Source organism: Microtus oregoni, unplaced genomic scaffold, assembly GCF_018167655.1.
Source record: "Microtus oregoni isolate MIOR12 unplaced genomic scaffold, Mior012 000015F_ref0000493, whole genome shotgun sequence".
In the NCBI taxonomy this organism is placed as follows: domain Eukaryota; kingdom Metazoa; phylum Chordata; class Mammalia; order Rodentia; family Cricetidae; genus Microtus; species Microtus oregoni.
This window is the reverse complement of record NW_024543074.1, coordinates 42,984,210-43,003,249: the sequence shown is the minus strand read 5'-3', so window position 1 is coordinate 43,003,249 and position 19,040 is coordinate 42,984,210. Positions and strand designations below refer to the sequence as shown.

General features: G+C 50.7%; 1 protein-coding gene across 1 annotated transcript in view; it reads right to left on the bottom strand.

The window, feature by feature from the left end:
- Window positions 1–1,604: 1,604 nt before the first annotated feature.
- Window positions 1,605–19,040, bottom strand: part of Fat2 (FAT atypical cadherin 2) — a 61,999-nt gene continuing 44,563 nt past the window's right edge. Inside the window, exons 17-23 of the mRNA XM_041665178.1 lie at window positions 18,520–18,717; window positions 15,213–16,023; window positions 12,115–12,260; window positions 7,942–8,383; window positions 7,550–7,703; window positions 4,512–4,969; window positions 1,605–3,516 (exon numbers count right to left, since the gene is read on the bottom strand). Of these exons, the coding sequence (XP_041521112.1) occupies window positions 2,984–3,516; window positions 4,512–4,969; window positions 7,550–7,703; window positions 7,942–8,383; window positions 12,115–12,260; window positions 15,213–16,023; window positions 18,520–18,717 (2,742 nt within the window). The 3' untranslated portion in view covers window positions 1,605–2,983. The remainder of the gene's footprint in view (window positions 3,517–4,511; window positions 4,970–7,549; window positions 7,704–7,941; window positions 8,384–12,114; window positions 12,261–15,212; window positions 16,024–18,519; window positions 18,718–19,040) is intronic.

Below are 19,040 nucleotides of genomic sequence, written 5' to 3'. Positions count from 1 at the left end.
TGGTGGACAGCAATGCTCCCTCATTGCTAGTAGAATTGCAAACAGTACAGATGCTTTGATAGCTTCTTATAAAACTGAACCTACTCTTTATTGTCTCACTTACAAACCAGCTACACTCTGACATTTTCCTGAAGGAACCAAACACCTGATGACAGAAACACCAGCTCATGAGGTTTTAGTGGCTAAAACATGGAAGCAACTGAGATGTTCTCCAGTAGGCAAGTGGATGAACAAACTGCCGTATCTGAATCATGGCACAGATGTCAAAAGGAGATATGCTATCTAGCCACACAGAGAAGTGGTGGGAACTTAAATGCATGCTACCCAGTGCTACACAGCGAGATGCTATGATCTGAAATGGCCCCTTGAGGTGTGGTTCTGACTCTGGCCTTCTATAAAGGGCAGAACTGTGGAGACATGTCAGTGGCTGCCAGGGGCTAAGAGACTGGGTGACTGGCAGAATTCTTAGATCAGCTAAGTTGCTCCACACGATACCATCATGGTGGGTGTCCCGTTACCCCACCAGGAGTGAGCCCTACTCTGTGCTGTGCACTTTGGCTAGCGGCATGCCTACATTGGTCACCCATGTCAAAACTTGGATGATACTTCCTGTCTTCCATGCAACTGTGCTGTGAAAGGCCCATGAGGTTCTCTTTGACAAGAACTGGGGATGTGGCTCAGTTGGTAGAGTGTTTGCCTAGCATTCATGCAGGCCTGGGTTCTACTCCAGGACTGCATAAACTGGGCATAATGACCTTCACCCAGTACTCAGGAAATGGAGCAGGAGGATGGGAAGTTTGAGGCCGTCCTTGGTTGCATACTGAACTGGGCTGCTTATAGCCTGAGCAACCTGGGGGCTAAAAAGACATTCTCAAAACATGTCTTTAAAACGAGAGGCAAGTGAAGCTGCTCAGGAATGTGTTAGTGTGCAATGGAGCCGGGCAAGAAGCCTACCTGCCTGACTCTAGAAACTCCAGTCCGCTTGGATGTCTCACACCAGCAATCTCTGGGCTTTCCAGTCTCAGGTCATGACAGGTCCCAAGAGAAGTACCATAAAGCAGTGGGGCAGTAGTTGTTGGCTCCCCAAGACTGTGATAGCGGGGCTCCTACTGTGGCCATCCCATGCGGTGCTGGGAACCAAACTTGAGCCTTGGGCTTTTGGCATGCCTACTGCTTACAGCCTATGCCCCAGAACCTTAGTTTTCTCATCTTTAAATGCGCTTGGAGCTGGTAAAATAGCTCAGCTCGTAGGGGCGCTCGCCACCAAGCCTGACAACCTGAGTTCAATTCCTGGGAGCTGCAAGACGGAAGGAGAGAATTAACTCCCATGAGTTGCCCTCTGACCTCCAAACACACGTGCAAATAGATTATAAATAATAATAGTGGGTATCTTTTTTAATTGAAGAACTTGAGAAGGCACTTCTCCAAAATAGTGTCCTGGGCCCTATTCAGACCTCTGACTGCACGTCTGGTTAAGCTCAAGAGTCTGGCTTAGCAGGTATCAGGTGAAGAGCCCTTCCAGCTCCTAAATTCTTTATGAACCTGGACTTGGACCTGACCCTGACCCAGCCTGAAGCAATTCTAAGTGACACAGAAAATAACAGTAAAAAAAGATATTTATTGTTAAAAAAAAAAATCAAATGGCCAACAAAGCCACTCGTGCAATCAATCACTCACACCCACAGTCACACGGGGCACACTAGTGCTTCCTCCCCACACAGCTGTCTTCGTGGACAGCCCCGTGGGTAAGAGTCTCTGCGACTCTTCCTTTTGACTTCCGACTTGAAAACCACACACGTGAAAAGGCAGTGGACCAGAGAGGGACTGGCAGAGGACGGAGTTGCTCAGGCCACCACAGGTCTCCCTGGCTTCCGGTCTCTGCTACTCCGAGCTACATAACTTTCTACACCTGTGCACATACACTGTCCATGGGTACGCACATGTGTAGACATGTGCCCACCCTGACCCTCCATGCGTAGGCTTGAGTCAGTGTGGGTAACACTTGATTGGCAGACATCTGTGAGGAAGAAGAGGGAGGGGGCAGGGTGTCTGGCCTGGATCTGCTGGCTGGCTCTCCACCTTCACCTGGCCCTGAATAAGTTGAGTTCCTTGTGTCCAGACAAGAAGAACCCCTTTGGGAAAACACATCCAGACAGCAAGGTTGAAAAGTGCCTAAGAGTTTTTCAAATGAACTTCTTCCTTCTTGCTTTTGGCCAAAAGTGCCTGGGAAACTTGGGACAATTAACTCTGCATTACACAAGATCTGAATTCTTCAACGCAGAAGGTTCTGGGCAAGATCCCACTAGCAGAGGTGGGACAAGTCCTTCTGAAGCTTCAGCAACAAGACTTCCAGGAGTTGGAGGTCTAAGTGACTCATCTCCCAAGGACGCTATTGCTCCCAGTGCCCAGGATGGCGCTGACTTGAGACACTTGGCATAGACGGCCCAAACGTACACACCAAGCTGATAGTCAGGTGATGGAGTACCTGCTGGAAGGCTGATCACTCTTCAGCTCCTTCAGAGGTCACTGCATGGATCTCAGAAGACCCTGGGTCTTCCCTCCACAGCAGATGCATGCATGGTTGCCTTTTGGGCACAAACTTGGCTCCTGCACTATGGGCCTGAGAGCAGCTCCGAGGATGTGGCCCAAATATGCTGAGCCAGTAGTTGGCGCTCTTTCTTGTTGGGGCTGGGAGACCATCCACCTGAGGGATTGCCCTCCTAGGTCTCACCCCAGCGCGCACCTGTCTGGGCATCCCCTCTTCTCTGGGGCCCTACCGCTCTTTTTACAGCTCTACCCTCAGCTTCCCTCCACCCTCCAGGACAAGCTGCGGATCCAAAGAGCACATTTGAAGAGATGGCCTTCTGGACTGGGGATGTAGTGGCTTCCTTTTCTCTCCCAGTCAAACCCAACTTACTCCCCATGAGACTAGAAGACAGTGCAGGGCCTGGGACTCCCCGTGCCTTCCTCTGAGAGCCGGAAGCTAGAACATGACTTCCTCACAGCTCCCATAGTCACTCTCTACCATGTCCGAGCCCTCATAATTGGGGGGTGCACGAGGTTGGCTCCGACCTGTCGCGGGTCCACTGTTCACTTCACAGTCAGCATAGGAGGGCCCGGCTCTGCTGAGGCGCATGCTCACTCCCTTATAGCCCCCCTCGGCCAGGCAGGGCCCACCCCCTCCTTGGCGGAACTGGGAGTGGTAGTAGCTGATGGCTGTGTACTCGTTGAGACAGGGGGCGAGCAGGTGTTCACGGGGACTTGGGGGTCGTGGAGGCATCAGGTCCTCCAGGTTCTGGTTGCTGTAACGGGGTGGGAGGGGTGCCCGCTTGTTTTCCAGTTCCAGCGGGAAAGGGAAGCCACCATAGAGACCCGTGGGATCTGGCATCACTGCAGGGCTGACATGGCGGTGAGGAGAGGGTGGCAGAGGACCCTGCATTGCTTCGGGCTGTGGGTATTCCCAATGCTCCTTCCGGGAGTAAGTTGGGGGCCAGACCGCAGCTCCGCTTGGGTATACTGAAAGAGAACAGTAAGACTTGGTGAGTCTGTGTTTCCATGGTAGTCATTCCAGCAAGCTGGCCAGAGGCTATCAATGACTCGACATTTGGTGGGGATTGCCCAGCAAGCTATTGGACTCGTGACAGATCTGTGCATATTGTCTGTGGAAGCTTGGATGAATCTACAATGCAGTGAGGACAAGTGGAAACCCCAAGGTTAGACTCAAAGCCAGCCCACCTTGCAGATAGATCTTTACTATCAACCTGTGCCAGGGAGAAGGGAGGATTAGAGAGAACCGCGGGCAATTCTAAGCCATTCACACTGCTACCAGACAGCTGCAACTCTTCCCAAGACTGACTGGGAAGTTTCATTTCTGAACTGAAGGAAAAAGATGCAGTGTGAACTTGGTGATGGCACCGTGTCTGTCCCAGGGGGTGGTGGAATGAGGGGAGGCTTGGAAGGAGTCCCCATCTCTGCCACTAAGAGCAACTCATTTCATTTATGACCTCAGTGACATATACCATGACCAGACCTGTTGTAACTGCTGGGGAGCACAGCAGATAAACAGAAAGTGCTTTACAAATCTACCTCCTTCTCAGCCAAAGACGAGAGCGGCTTTGGTTCCCTACTCTTGGCCAGCCAAATCTCACTTCCAGATTGGATGGCTGAAACCTTTTCCATTTCCAGAACAGCACAAAGGTGCAGGCGTCCCCCCTTCATCCCCAAGTCTCCCCAAGACCATTCAAGTCTACGTTTCGTGGTATGCTTGGGAATTAAGAGAAGTTGGTCATGGAACAGGCATGATGAGCCACAAACTCTGGGTCAAGAGATTTGGCATCTTCTCCAGTCAGCTGTGCATGGTCACCTGGCATGCATCCCTTCATATCCCATACGCAGGGATTGGTTTGACCAGTGGCTGTTCCATTGTATGACAATGTGTATACCAACAGAATGTTTTGGGGCTCCCACCTTTCCATCCATCCCTGATCAACAGAGCTTCTGGTTATACTGACCCAGTTCCTCGCGTGACCAGGTTCTCTTGATGATGGGTTCATGGCCAGGGTGTGAGGAGACAGCGGCTGGTGGGAGCCTGGGAGGCACGCTGCACACCATTGGCCGCTGTTTAGAGCTAGTTCCGAAGGTGACAAGTTCACTTGGAACTGAGGTCTTGCTGGGCTCTTGTTGGTTCAAGTTGTTGCAGGAGCTGGTGCTCAGGGGGTCGAGCTCAATGGCAGGTGAAGCTTGGGTGTCGACGCCAATGCTCCTGGCTAGGAGGTCTGGGTCCTCCATGGCCACCGGCTTGTGAGACTTGCAGCGACGGCAGTAGAGAAGGAGCCCCACGGTGGCAATGATGATGAGAGGTAAGGCTACTATGATGATCAGAAACTCCTGCTGTCCCCAGTCCCCTCTCTTAATCTCAGGAGTAATAAGGCAGTGTCCTCCGGAGCAACCCCGTGCTTCCATCTCGCACCTGCAGAGACGGAGAAGTACTTAGCAGATATTTGAAGGTCCCCCTTTAGAGAGTTATTTGTTGAATGTAGGAATATTTTGTCTGCATGTATGTTTGTGTACCACGTGAGTGCCTGATGCCTTCTGGGGCCTGAAGCGGGAAGAAGATCCTGCAGATTGCTTGTGAGCCACCATGTGGGTGCTAGGAATCAAACCCAGGTCTTCTAGAAGACCAATAAATGCTCTTAACCACTGAGCTATTTTTCCAGCCCCCTAACAGTCCTATGGGATAAGGTCCTCACCCCCAGTTTACGTGACTTCCTACCAAAAGTCAAAGGGAATTGTTGAACACACCAACACATTGTTATCAGAACCAGCCCCACTAGTGAGTCTGTGTGTGCAGCCTGGGGCTGAGTACATAGCTCAGTGAGTAAGGGCACTTATTGTTCAAGTATGAGGAACTGGGTTTGAATCACCAACACCCACATACAAAGCTGTGTTGGCCCCAAACTGTGAGGGGCCGAGATAGGCAGATCGCTGAGACTTATTGATGCCTCTCTGCCCCCAATCCAGTGGGACCGTCTCTTGAGAATAAGGTAGAGAGTGATGATAGAGTAGAACACTAGGCATCCTCCTCTGGACCATTTCATGTTTCTGGGTGCGTGTATCCCTAGATACACAAAACTGTGTGCAAGTGTGTGTGTGTATACATGTGCCAGCAAGGTTCTGTGCTGCTTAGCTGTGTTACATGCTACATCTGCTTGGAGAAAGTATTAATTGTCAAACTGTCAGAATCTTGACTCATCCCCGAGACAGATGGCTATGTGGGCATACCTGTGTGGAATTACTATGATTGCATTCACTGAGGTGAGAAGACATGCCCACTGTGGGTGGGCACCATTCCCTGGCTAGGATGTTGGGCTGTACCAATGGAGAAAGGGAACTGAGCAGCAGCATGGATGCATCTCTCTCTGCTTCCTGACTCTGGAAGTCATGTGACCAGCTGCTTCAAGCTCCTGCCCCATTGGCTTCCTCACCATAACAGACCATACCTGTGAGCTGTGGGCCCAAATAAGCCCTTTCTCCCTTAAGTTGCTTTAGTCAGAATATTTTATCAGCAACAGGAAAAGAAACCAAGACACTGTGCGGCCTCCCAAGCTAGCTTCAGCTTGGCATTGCCTGGCATAGGGCCCTTAGAGAACATCTATTGCAAGGTTTCCACTTTGGAGGATCTGGGGGAAAAGTTCCCCCCGACCCCAGCTGAGTCCCAAATACATCTCAGTGCTAAGAATTTCACCACAAGCAGCTTGTTCTGAAGTGTGATGCTGCATTCCCTCCAAATTCCTCTCTTAAAACACAAATGCCACTTTCCTGGCTTGCTCCCACCCACCCTCCAATGACCCTGATGAGTGACATTCTTATATCCAAGCAGGCAGTGATCAGAGCAAGAACAATGGCTGCTGAGAAGGACTTGAGTCATTGGCACATTGGGTGATCTTGGGTAAGCCCTTTCCCTCTCTGGGTCTCAGTTTCCCCCATCTACAAAATGGTGGCAGGACGATGTTATTGAGGGGTTTTGTTTGTTTGTTGTCGTTTGTTTGTTTTTAAGATGGGGTATGTTATAATCCACATTCCCAAGCTGGGGTGTTCCAACACTAGATACTGTAATGGTTGTTCTATCTCTTTAAGAGAAAAGCCACGCCCACTCCCTCCCCCATCCCCTGAGGCAGGCAGATCTTCCTTCCTGCTTGCAGCCTAAGTCTCTCTCTCTTTTCCATCCCTACTTCTCCCCTTCTGTCTCTCCCCTCTCTCTTTCTCTCTCTTTCTGCTCTTCTTCCCTTCTCCCTTCCCCCTCCATAACCCTCTGAATAAATATCCAACCTCACTCTGCATGGCATGCCTATACATGTCTCTGTCTCTTGCCTGCCCGCCATGTGTCTCCCTGCTGGGGACCAGCCACCGCTCAGGGACCTGAAACCATCTCTGCCTGGGACTGGCTGCTCTCAGGGCCTCCTGCCTGCTGCCACATGGCCCGCTACCACCACTTGGAAACCTACAGCATTTCTGCTGCCTGCTCCCACCAGGGATCCTGTAGAATCTTTAATTTTTTTTTTTATTACAGATACTGCTTCAAATGCTTTGCTTCTAGGTTTCCAGAATGTGTCTCCTTTGCCAGCACCCTCATGACCTAGCCTAGTCAGTGGCAAGGTGCAGAGATTTGCAGGGCGGGAGTCTGAGACATAGCTGTTCCTAGGCCCAGGAGAATCAGTTTCCCCAAGTGTGTCTGGGACACATGGAAGAAAGCAAATGCAGTCATTTCTCTGCAGATGTCATCCAGGGTTGATATGCCCTAAGAGCTGGTAAGATGTGTGGCTTCCAGGCCCCTTATTTGTGGGTCTGGTTCAGAAGGTTGGGGATTGGGTTTGGGAAATGACCCTTTCCATGAGCATTCCTTCCCGCAGTGTCCTGATGAAGTGAAGTCACTGGAGGAAAGGACCAGAGGCCTGGCTTTTGGACTCACATTGACCTCTCTAGAGGTCAGAAAGCAAAGCTCATTCCCCCATGCTCCATGATAAGGAGCCAGTGGCCTCTCTGGGCTTACCTGTCACCTGTGTAAGGGTGAGGACAGTTACAGGAAGTGCCTTCTGGGGAGGAGACACATGTGCCACCTTCCTGGCAGGGCACAGAAGTGCAGTTCTCCCTTCCATGTTCACAGTTCCTGCCAGAGAACGGAGGGGGGCATCTGCACAGGTAGCCTGGGGGAGAGAGGAAGGTGAGTGAGTGACCAGCTACTGAGCGGGGGCCCCAGGGACACCTGCGCCTCTGTGCTGCAGTTCAAGAACCGTTTGTCTGCTAGATACCTGTGGCTGACCCAAGATCACCCTGGGCCGTGGTGAGAGACCCTACCCTGTCGACGCTACAGTGAGACACAAGGGCTACATCACAATCAGGGGTCTTTGGAATAAACCTTGGGGTCACCATCTCAGTCTTTACCTGATCCAAGGGCAGGGGAGCAGCTCCCGCCATTGAGGCATGGGTTCTGGCTGCAGGCAGTGCCGGGCCAGCAGCATTGGGTGAGGGCCTGTCTCTCCAGCCAGCCCACTGTCTTCTTTCCGTGGCCAAGTGGCTCTAACCTCTCACCATTGACCACAACAGCATCCAGGCAGCCTTCAAAGCCCAAGGAAACATTCAAGGAAGGATTTGAGGGGACAAGGCCACCCAGCAGTAGTTGTCTTTCTGTCCTCAGACTCTGACATTCCTCTGGGATGACAAGGGAGGTGTTGTCTGTAGTGTCGACCAATAGATGAACAGAAGCGTCCCTCTCCTCCAACAGCATGGAGTGCCACTGTCCATTATTCACAGGATGCTGGGAAGAAAGGTTTCCATAGAAACCGCCTGGACAGCCATATTCCAGCTGGAGGAAGCCATTGGCCAACTGCAAAGAGAGCACAGACAGCCGTCAGCAAAACAAGAATTCTGTAATTCTGCTGATCGGCCTTCAGTTGCCAGAGTGCGACTGTTGTTTTCTCTCTCATCCCTTTTTGCTCTGTAGCCAAGGATGACCTTGAACTCCTGATCCTCATGCCTCTATTTCCTAATTTGCTGGCATTACAGTTGTTTACCACCACGTCTCATTTACACTGTGCCGGGGGTTGAATCTAAGTCTTCCTGCACGCCAGACACGTGGTCTACCAATTGAGAGCCACGTCCCCATTTACAAGCATTTCCAAATGCTTCTGGCATTGCCTCTGAAGAATCCAAACACCCTCAGAATCCCATCCCAGTCCTCACCATATTCTCTGGGTTGATCAAGATCCCATTTGACAGCTGAGAAACCCGAGGCCCAAAGAAACCTTACTGACAGGACCCTGTGGTTTTGATCATTCGAGAAACTGCATGGATCAGCTAGCCTAGCCTAGGGGTTGAGCTCCAGACTTGTGAGAAACTGAAATGACCAAGGTGGATGGTACCCAAGGAGCAACACCCAAGGTTGCCCCGTGGCCTCTGAACATGTGCTTGCACGCACATAAATCCTCAAAGTTAAAATGACGGAGGACCTCTAGTTAGCATTACTCTCAACAGGTAGACCTGCTTATAGAGCACTGGGTCAGCCTGGGGTACACAGAGAGACCCTGCTTCCAAACAGAGAGAGAACAGCTGGGCTATGTAGCTTAGTGAGGGTGTGCTTGACTAGCAAGCCTCCCATTCAAAGTTCAATCCCCTGTGTTGATGTTGTACTAGAAAAAAAAATCTAGGTGTGCTTAGGATGAAATATTTTACTGTTTATTATGGGCAAGTCAGTTCCTTCAGTTCCTTTAGAAAAATTTGAACATAGTTGGAGAAAATGATGTCTTTCTTTGTCCTCACCCACTGCCTAGGCTTTCAGCCCATGACCTTTAGCACAGATGAGCCCCTGGCTGCCCAGCATCAGATCAACCCGTCGTGACTGAGCACTTCTCTCCTAAGACAGCACTCGCAGCTGCAGCTGATGGCCTCGTTTCCCACTGAAGGCACCAGAGGGGCTCGCAGGCTCTCTGACATCACAACTGTCCTCTTCAGCTAAAGCTGGTCCCTCTAATGATCCATGTCCCCTTCACCTCCTCCAACACTAGGTTCTCTGGCCTCCCTTCTCTCCTGCATCTGCATCGTGTCCATTCATTCCCCCACTGGATCATCTCAGCTGGTGCACAAACACAGTCAGTCCTCACATCTTAAAAGAAGTAAGTTGTCTTGAGCTTGGAATAATTTTCTTCCTTGGCTCCCAAATGGACCCATGTCTCCTGTGCTGAAAACCACTGATGTCGAGTGTTCCGGGTTGCTGAGTCAAATGACGGGCCTCCCCTTCTGCTCCCTCTCAGCTAACCACTGCCTCTTCTGTCCACTATTCCTCCTCTTCTCCTCTTCCTCTTTCTGCTCTTTCTTCACCTCCTTTACTTCCTCCTCCTCTCCTCTTTCACCTTTTCCTTCTTCCTCCTTCACCTTTCCTTATCTTTTTCTTCTTCTTTTCTTGCCTCCTCTTTACCTTCCTCCTCATCTTACTTCCCCTTCCTCTTCTCCCTCCTCTTCCTCTTCCCTATTCCTCTTAGAATAAATCCAGGGTCTTGCCCACACTAAGTAAGCTCTCCCCCTTTAAGCCACACCTCTAGCTTCTTTCTGATCCAAGTTCACTTGTCTTCCTGGATATACTATTCTGTTTTATTTGAAGGTTCATGTTTTGTGTCCTCTGTCGGCCCCCTGTCTTCTTTCTGCCCTCTTCATGGGCTGTGCCCTCAGGGTTCTCCTCAGCCTCTTTTCTGAGCTGCCCTCCCTAGTGCTCTCACGCAGCCTCCTGGTTTTCAGTAGCACACATGTGCTTTGACCCCGTGTCTCCCCAGCCCAGCCCAGCCCTCTCTCACAGCACTAGACTGATTCTGCTAGCTTCTGGAAGCCTCATGGGCATTTCAAGGCTGTATGTCTAACCAGCTTCCAATATTCCCCAACCTCCTCCACCCACACCCTTCCCCAGGTCTGTTGGCAGCAATTCCCCCCTTCCAGTGGCTTGGGCCAAACTTCACCCCCATGCTCTTTCTACTCCCTCTGTATTGGAAAAGGCTGTTGGCTTGAAATTCCTTCCTGAATCTGACACTTTCGTCACAGCCCACTGTCATCACCCTGGTCCCCATAGCCACCCTCACAACACCTGAGTTATTGCCTCAGCTTCCTGTCTGAGTCTCTCTGTTTCTGTTTCTCTTCCTATAAACTCCATTCTCAATGTAGGCGCCATGGTGACAATAAAGTCAGATTGCTGTGTTTGCTCAGATGAAAGCAAAGTCCTTTGAGGGGTTGCTGAGACCTTCAGTGATATGCCCCCACATTCCATTACACCTTAGACCCCAACCATGAGGTCTGTCCACCTTGTTCATGTCACTGGAGCCGTGTGGGACTCTGGGCTGTTGTTTAAGAATGCCAACAGCCTCTTGTTGTTAATCTAACTGGCCATGACTCCCGGCATGGCCATGAAGCTGCCTCCCTGTGATGTTTCCTCTCCATCTTCTCCACTTGATGGGACTGGGAATCACCATGGACACACGCATCTGGGTGTGTCTATGAAGGAGTTTCTAGAAAGACTTAACCGAGTTGCAAAGACCCTCTTTGAATGTGGGAATGGGGTCCTGGGCTGGGTCAAAGGAGAAAGAGATCTGAGCACCAGCATCCGTCTCTCTGCTTCCCGACTATGGATGCCACGTGACCAGCCGTCTCCCACTCCCACCACCATGCCTTTCCTGCCTTTTGAAAATACAAGGCAAAATAGACCCTTTATTCTTGAAGTGCTCGCGTGAGGAACTTTGTCACAGCAATAGGAAATATATCTCATGCATTTCTTCATCCTCCTCGAATTACTGCACATCACCACCTCCCTGACCACCTCTTTGCCCCGCACCTCCCATCTCCTGTGCCCGCAGGATTTCCCACATTCAAACAAACTCTGAAATCTCTGTGTTTTATCACCAGTCTCCTTTGTGCTTAACAAAAACTCCAAGAGGGATTTCAGTTCCATACACCAATGAGATTCAAGTGCACAGAACAAAGTCTGTCACCCTGTCACCCAGTGCCCGTGCTTAGCAGATATGTGTTGAGCAAACTGAATTCACGGAAATAGTTGCCCAGTGGTTGTGATGGAATTGTTAATCCAGGCAGCGAGCAACGTCACTTTCATAGGAAGCACCAAGGGACTGAGCATAAATTAGTATGTTTTCCTTGTGATTCCATGAGGCTTTGCCTTGGGTTTGTCATCTGAGTACTCCCAGTGGAAGCCATCCTCCACCCACCCTCTACCAACACACATATACTGTGAGACATACTGGCTCTTCTGTACACACACTAAAAACATTCTCACAGGGCCAGAGTTGTGTGGGCTCACATTTCTCTCACTATCTTCCAGGGATCTCTCATCCCACTGAGCAAGCAGCCCCATCCCCGGATGACCTGGGATGTGTATCTCCAGGTAGAATGGCTGTGGCAGAGAGTCCCGTGTCCTGTGTGTTCTGGCTGATAGTCACACCCAACACCCTTGAAAGCCACAAGGGGATTCTTTGCCAGGAATAGGCTCAGCAGACATCCTCAGAGCACACCCCTCTTCCCAGTACAGAGTGCCCATGGCAGCCATTCTGGTGGGAATCGCCTTACCTTCAGGGAAAGGGAGATTGTTTCGTTGGTGAACATTAGAACGGCCCATGGCTGGAGCGTTTTCAGGTAGAAGTGGACCTGCCAGTTCTGAGCCTCTAGGGACCTGTACCGCATGTAGCTCTGGCCACTGAACCTCAAGGTGGTACCTGCAAAGGAACCCGAGGTGTCACCATCCTTGAACTGTTCCGGATCCCTTAGATCAATTTCGTTTCATTCGACCCTTGGGTGACAAACAGGCCACTTCTCACATCTGTTACATGAAGAGCCCAGGCTAGGTGAAGTGGATGACTTTTCCAGAGCCACGCATAATGAAAAGGGGCTAGCGATGGATGGAGGAATCCGGGCTTCTGTCAAGTCCAGCATCCCCCAGCCTGGTTACTGATTTCTAATGCCAAGTTCCTCAGACAAGTCTGAGAGTTTATCTGGGCAAGGGGGTGGGGTGCGGGACCCCAGCTTGGCTTGTTTGACCACAATGCATGCTTAGGTGGTGATCTTTGGAAATGTGTGCTTTGGGAAATGTGACATCATATAAATACCCCCTTCCCTAGTCCTGGACTCAACTATGATGCTTTCAGTCCCCCAGTGTGAAGAAGCTGCCTGTTCATCCTCAGGACAAAGAATGAATGATGTAGGCTCCTGATATCCAGGGAAGAGAGACTGTCAGAGAGGGGAATAAAGGAAGGGATTGGGCTGCAGCTTGAGGTACAAGGAATCCCAAGGCACAAAGATTCTATCACACATGAAATTTAATCCCCCCCAACCTGGTCGTTCCATTGTAGTGGGTGCTAATGGACAGGAGATGGAAATTGATTCAGACCAAGAATTCGCAAATGTGGCCGGACTGGCTGGGGACTCACTTAAAACATAGCATCCCAGATGCCCTTTCGGTACAGTCTGCTTCAAATGCTCAAGGTGGGCGGGGGATGTGGCTCAGTTGGTAGAGTATCTGGAAGGCTCCATTCCCGGGACTACAAAACTGAGCACGGTGGCCCGTGCCCATAATCCCAGCACTTAGGAGGTGGGGGCAGGAGGATCAGGAGTTCACGGTCATGCTTGCTTACTCAGCCAGCTGAAGGCCAGCCAAAATTAAAAAATCTTCCCATGGCGGGTGTTGAGGAAGGGAGCCTCCTTTCAAGACGCTGGACACATTCTAAGCCTTGACTGAGGTTTGAGCTACGCTGATACATTGGATTTTGGAAAACACATGGAGGTGCTTGCATACAAAACATAAATTAATTTTGGGGGTGTCCTACTTTTCTAAAACGTTAACAAAACAGCCCTCTGCCAAGTGATTCTGGCAGTCAACAAGCCCAGCTAGGGTTTCTCAAAGTGCAGCCCTGGGACCACGTGTTTCCAGTTGAATGCCCAAGGAAGGGCTCCCTGGAGGCTTTACAATGAAAACATCTAGCAGCTCGCGCAGAGCAGTCTCTGAGCATCCCCCCCCCAACCCCGTGCTGTGCATAGTAGGACTACCTTTTACAAGTTTTGCTGTCTGCTGCCAGATGGCCCAGAGGGAGCCTTCAGCTGGCCTTGGGGCACAAGGCAGAGAGGGGACTCGCTTACCCTCTAGCCTAGGCCCACTATTCCCTGGCAGTCTCTAAATCTGAACCACAGTCTCCCTAATGCAAGCTGGATGGGTCCCTCACAGGAAGGTCAGGCCATGTCACTTTCGTGAGAGTGTGTGTGTGTGTATGTGTGTGCTCACGTATGTGTGCGTGTGTGTATATGTGTGTGCTCACGTGTGTGTGTGCGTGTGTGTGCATGTGAGGGCCAGAGGTTGACATTCGCTCTCTTCCTCAATTGCTCTCCCCTTTATTTTTTAAGCCAGTGTCCCTGACTGAACTAAAGCTGGTTGATCTGGCTGGGCTGTCTGGCCAGTGAGTCATGGAGATCCTCCTGTCTCCACCCCCCCAGCAGGGCGTTACAGGTACATGCTTCTGTATCTGAAGCTAGGCTTCCGAACTCACATCCCCATACTGGAATGTGAGCAATTTACCAACTGAACTATTTCCCAGCTTCCGTCAGTTTCCTTTTGACAATGCCGAGCTGACCCAGGGTGTGGGTCTTCATGCCGGGGGTACTGGGTGAGTTTTTTCAGAAAGCTGAATTCCTGGGTTCGCTTAGTGCAGAGTTTAGGCTCTGAATAGGACACACTGGGGCTTGAATAACTTGGCCTCTATTGGAGGCTGGAGAGTGTCAGGCAAAACAGCACCCGTCTTTCACACAGAAGGAACTGATGACCCACATGGAGCCTGCACACAGCAGACTCTCTATAGCACTGTCTACTCCCATGTGAGTGACAGCCAGTACCTCACTGGACTTACTGTGGCCAGCCATGGGCTACGCACTATTACTATTACTATAATATTACATATTATTATGTAATTTATTCCCTAAACCAGCTGAAGGGGAGGAGTGTTGTTTATAGATGGGCAGCAGGAGACGGCGGACTTTACAGACTTTATACCCAAGGACACACCACTAGTAAGTGATGGGGCTGTGTGGTTGGCAGCGGGGGCATCAGTAACTGACATGTCTGCAGTAGCTATCCTTTGTCAGGCTTTTTTTTCCCCAGGAGTACCTGATATGTTAAACTCAGTCCTTATAATAGCAAAGCCCATAGGCATAGAGAGGTTCAAAGAATTCCCTCTAGTCATCTGGCCGGACAGCGGCAGAGCAAAGACGCGGACTGCGCCAGCCTGATGCCCCAGTCTATGCTTTTAGCTACTGTGTCTTTTGTACTTGACTGTTACTTTCAAAATACCAGAAAGTTGATGGGCAGTGGTGGCGCCTTTAATCCCAGCACTTGGGAGGCAGAGGCAGGTGGATTTCTGTGAATTCAAGACCAGCTGGTCTGCAAGAGCTAGTTCCAAGATAGGCTCCAAAGCTGTCTTGAAAAACAAAAAACAAAACAAAACAAAAAATCCAGAAAGTGGAGAGAACTTGGTTAGTGTCCCACAACTAAATTTTGGGGCATCACTCCCAATGTTATGCTGACCTGTGGCATTTAGTTTGATTATAGCCATGCTTGTGAACCTCTGTGGGAGTTCACATAGAGGCCGGCAGCCAGGGCCCTGCAACACAGCCCCAGGCCTTACCATTGCAGGAGCAGTTCCTCCCCAGGTGGTGTCGTGGTGTCAGGATGCTGAGCCGGGCTGTGCTGTAAGTCGGCCCAATCCTGGGCTCCAGGGACACTGTCTCTCGGCAGGTTTGATCTTGGCAGCTTGGCCCTTGGCATGGCACCACGGGTAGAGCGGACCTCATCTGAATTCCCACCAAGTGTTCCATCTCTTTGGCTGAATGAACTATGGCAGAGGCCAACTCCTCGAGGTCATAGGAGGTTCCGGAATGCCCCTCAAAGACCAGAAGCACATCCACGCCAGCCGTGGCCTCTGCAGGCTGCAGGCTGGCCAGGTGGATGTTGGCTCGTTTGATGTCCAGGGTATTGCTGAGGAATCTCTGCAGGTTGCGCCAGTGGTCGCTCACCAGTTCTTCAGGGCTGACCTGATGAAAGCCCAGCCACACGGCTTGTGGAGGAGCCTCCTGCACCATGTGCCATACGTGGACGTGGACCCCAGTGGTGGTGGTGAAGGTCCCGTCACTGACTGTGACGTTGAGGGAGTATCGGCCACGAGGCAGTCCTTGGGAGGCGATAATCTTACCATCTGATGCACCCACTGAGAAGTACCTGCCCAGGCTTTCCTTTCGCTCCAGGCTGTAGCTCAGTGTGTCCTGTGGGTCTCGGTCTGTGGCATGGATTTTACCTACCATGCCACCCTGGAATTCCTCCTCTGCCACTGTGATGAAGATCTCCAGTGGGAGTGTGAAGGGTGGGTAGCGGCTCTGCTCTGTCACGTGTACTCTGACCAGTGTGGAAGATGACAAGGGCGGGAGGCCACTATCTGAGGCCTGTGGGTAAGACGAACAGTGTTGGTACCCAGCTGAGGCTGTTCCCTCTACCAACCTAGTCTCCCTTCCCCACACCCGCCGAGACGGGTGATGCACACTGCCATGCTTGGAAAAAAAAATCAACTTCAAAGCCCAAGGATGCGCTAGAGATTTTCTTAAGGTTTTGTAGAAAACAGGGAAACAGTAAAACAGCTCAACTTCCCCAAGCCTCATGGGCCCTGAGCTTCTTCCTAAATCGCTCCAACCAAATCTCCACGTGTGTGCTCACACATGTATGTGCTTATTTGTGTGTGCATGCATGTGCTGACTGAGCCAACTCTCCAGCACAGGCCCATCTTTCCAGGCCTCTTCCCTTCTGAGCCCTCTACCCCCCATCTCCGGCCCAGACCTGGCTAAGTCAGCAGGCACCTCCGAGAGGTCTTCACGCCCCTCCACGGTTGCTACCTCGCTGAAGGAGAGCTGCTCTGGGACTCTCTTTCCTACACATCGGAGCAGGAGTGAGAACTCACTCTCTGGGCCAGATGAATACTTTCTGGGCGGGGCCTCTGCTCTAATCTGGACAGGCAGGGTGAGTGATCAAACATGCAAGAGGCTAGCGGCTTGGACGCAGTGAAGAAAACAGATGTGAGAAGATGGTGAGGGGTCTGACTTAGGTCAGGTAAAAGGGATGCCGTCTCTGAAGCGGGGGAGTGTGGCAGGGCCCTCAGGGTGGGCAAGAAGTGGCATGCCAATTAAACAGGAAGGCACTGGAACAAATGGGGGGAATGCTGGCTCCACAATGGACTGAGGAGCACAGGCTGGGGCTCATGTCACAGTTGTGAAAAGCTTGTGGAGACTTTAAACAAGGGTGAAATGATCTCTTTATATAAGAAAATCAGGGCTGGAGAGACAACGCAGGGTTTAGGGCTTGCTGCTCCTGTGGAGGCCCCAAGCTTTGTTCTCAGCACCCACAGTGGGAGGCTCATAACCACCTGCAATTCCAGTTCCAGGGAAGCCAAACAAGTATGTAAACAAATGTAAACACACACACACACACTAGAGTGCCTATTCAACTTGGCTTGCCAAGGCTAGCTTGGAATGTTCTTGGCTGTGGTTCAGTTGTCACCAATGTTTCGTATTTCTGCCCATTCAAAATTCAAATGTTAAAATACAATTCCCATTGCCTCTAAGTGGAGCCTTTGGGAAGTAAGAGCAGAGCCGTGGGGCCTTTGTGAAGATGATCAGTGCCTTTAAACAAATAAACAAACAAACAAAAGCCCTTTTTTTAATTTTACAAGACAGGATCTGGCTCTATAACTCAGGTTGGCCTCAGGACTTACAATCCAATCCTCCTGTCTCAGCCTTCCAAGTCATGAAATTATAGGTGTGTACAACTCTTTTGCTTTGTTTTAACACATGGTCTAGACATGTAACCCAGACTGCCCTAGAAATCTGTTTTTGCTCAGATTGATCTCATACTTATAATTCTCCTGCCTCAGCCCGCCCAGTACTAGGTAGGGCTACAGGGAAGTAACACTCCTCTGGCTAAAGGAACATCAGTGCCTTTATAAGTAGTTGCCACCGGCTTGCTGTCTTCCTGCCATGTTAGAAAGAGGTCCCTCACCAGGGTCTGCTCACAACTTCATTCTGATCTTGGCCTTCAGCCCCCAGAACTGTGAAAGGTCTGATCATTAGCATGTATCTGTAGCATATATATCTGCTGGAGTAGCCAGTTGAACTAGTCAGCACTTCTGTCACTCAAAATATCACAGTTTGGACCTCAGCTATCAGTCGTCCATAAAATGAACAATCCTCCTGCCTCACTATGATTGATCAGCCTTATCTATGCTTCAATTTCCTTCCTGACATCACTTCCTTTTTTGATCACGGGTCACTCTAACTCTTACCCAGCTTGAGTCCTTGTCCATCTTACTCTTCCTGCCTGGAATGCTCTCCTGCCCACTGTCCTTCAGGCCCCCTCAGGTCTCCACTCAGATGTCACACATGTGACATATCTGTGTGTACCTTGCCTTGAGTCTCTTGTTACCTTATTGACTTAAGTCCTAAGGTGTGACTCTCCCATTTATCTACTCAGTGTTTATCTTCATACTCAGAATGGAACGCCCACATGTAAAGGAGCAATCCCCTTCACATTCCATGCTAAGGATGTCCTCGAGCCTCCACATGCATGTACACACATGGATAGTCAAGCACATGTATGCACATATACACACAGACACATAGACACATATACACAAGCACATACAGACACACATACACATGCATATACAGACACACAAATACACACAAACTTACAGATATGCACACACACACACACACACACACACACGTGCACACACAAGGATGAGAAAAGGTATTCCTGCAGGGCTCAGTGTGAAGTCCCTAGTCCACTGCCAGGTCCACACACACTCAAACACCACCAGAGTGTCTACCAGCAGGTGTCCTGTCTCCAAGGCTATCACCGCACACACTAGCTCGGATTCACCCAGCACCCACCTCGATGTGAAGCTGATACCACTCCTGGGCCCTCCTGCTCAGGCCCGCAGCTGTCACTAGCCATCCATCTGGCGTCACTCGGAACACAGACCCAGTGTTCCCCTTAGTGATCCGGAAGGAGTAAGGGGGTCCATTCTGTGGAGAGTCAGGATCATCCAGGATCAGCTGCAGGACTTTGACGCCAATGGGGGAGTTCTCCTGTGACCGAGAATGACAGGAAGCCAGAGAGTGGTGTAAGTCATGGCCCCTCAGGTCCTTCCTTTGTGGTCCCACTTTCCAGGGACCAGTCTTTATTCCTTTGCCCACAGACTGAGCCTAGGCTGAATGCTGGCCAGGTAGTTTTCCCTCCATGTCCCTGAGCACAGCACCGGGTCTTAGAAGGGCTCTTAAACACTGAGGGTCAAACCCTTATCCTATAGAGGAGGCCAGTGCCTGACCTTACATCCGACAGACTACAAGTGCTTAGAATCCATGGGTGCATGGTGGCGGCACTTCTATTTTTTAATCGTTAATTTTTTAGC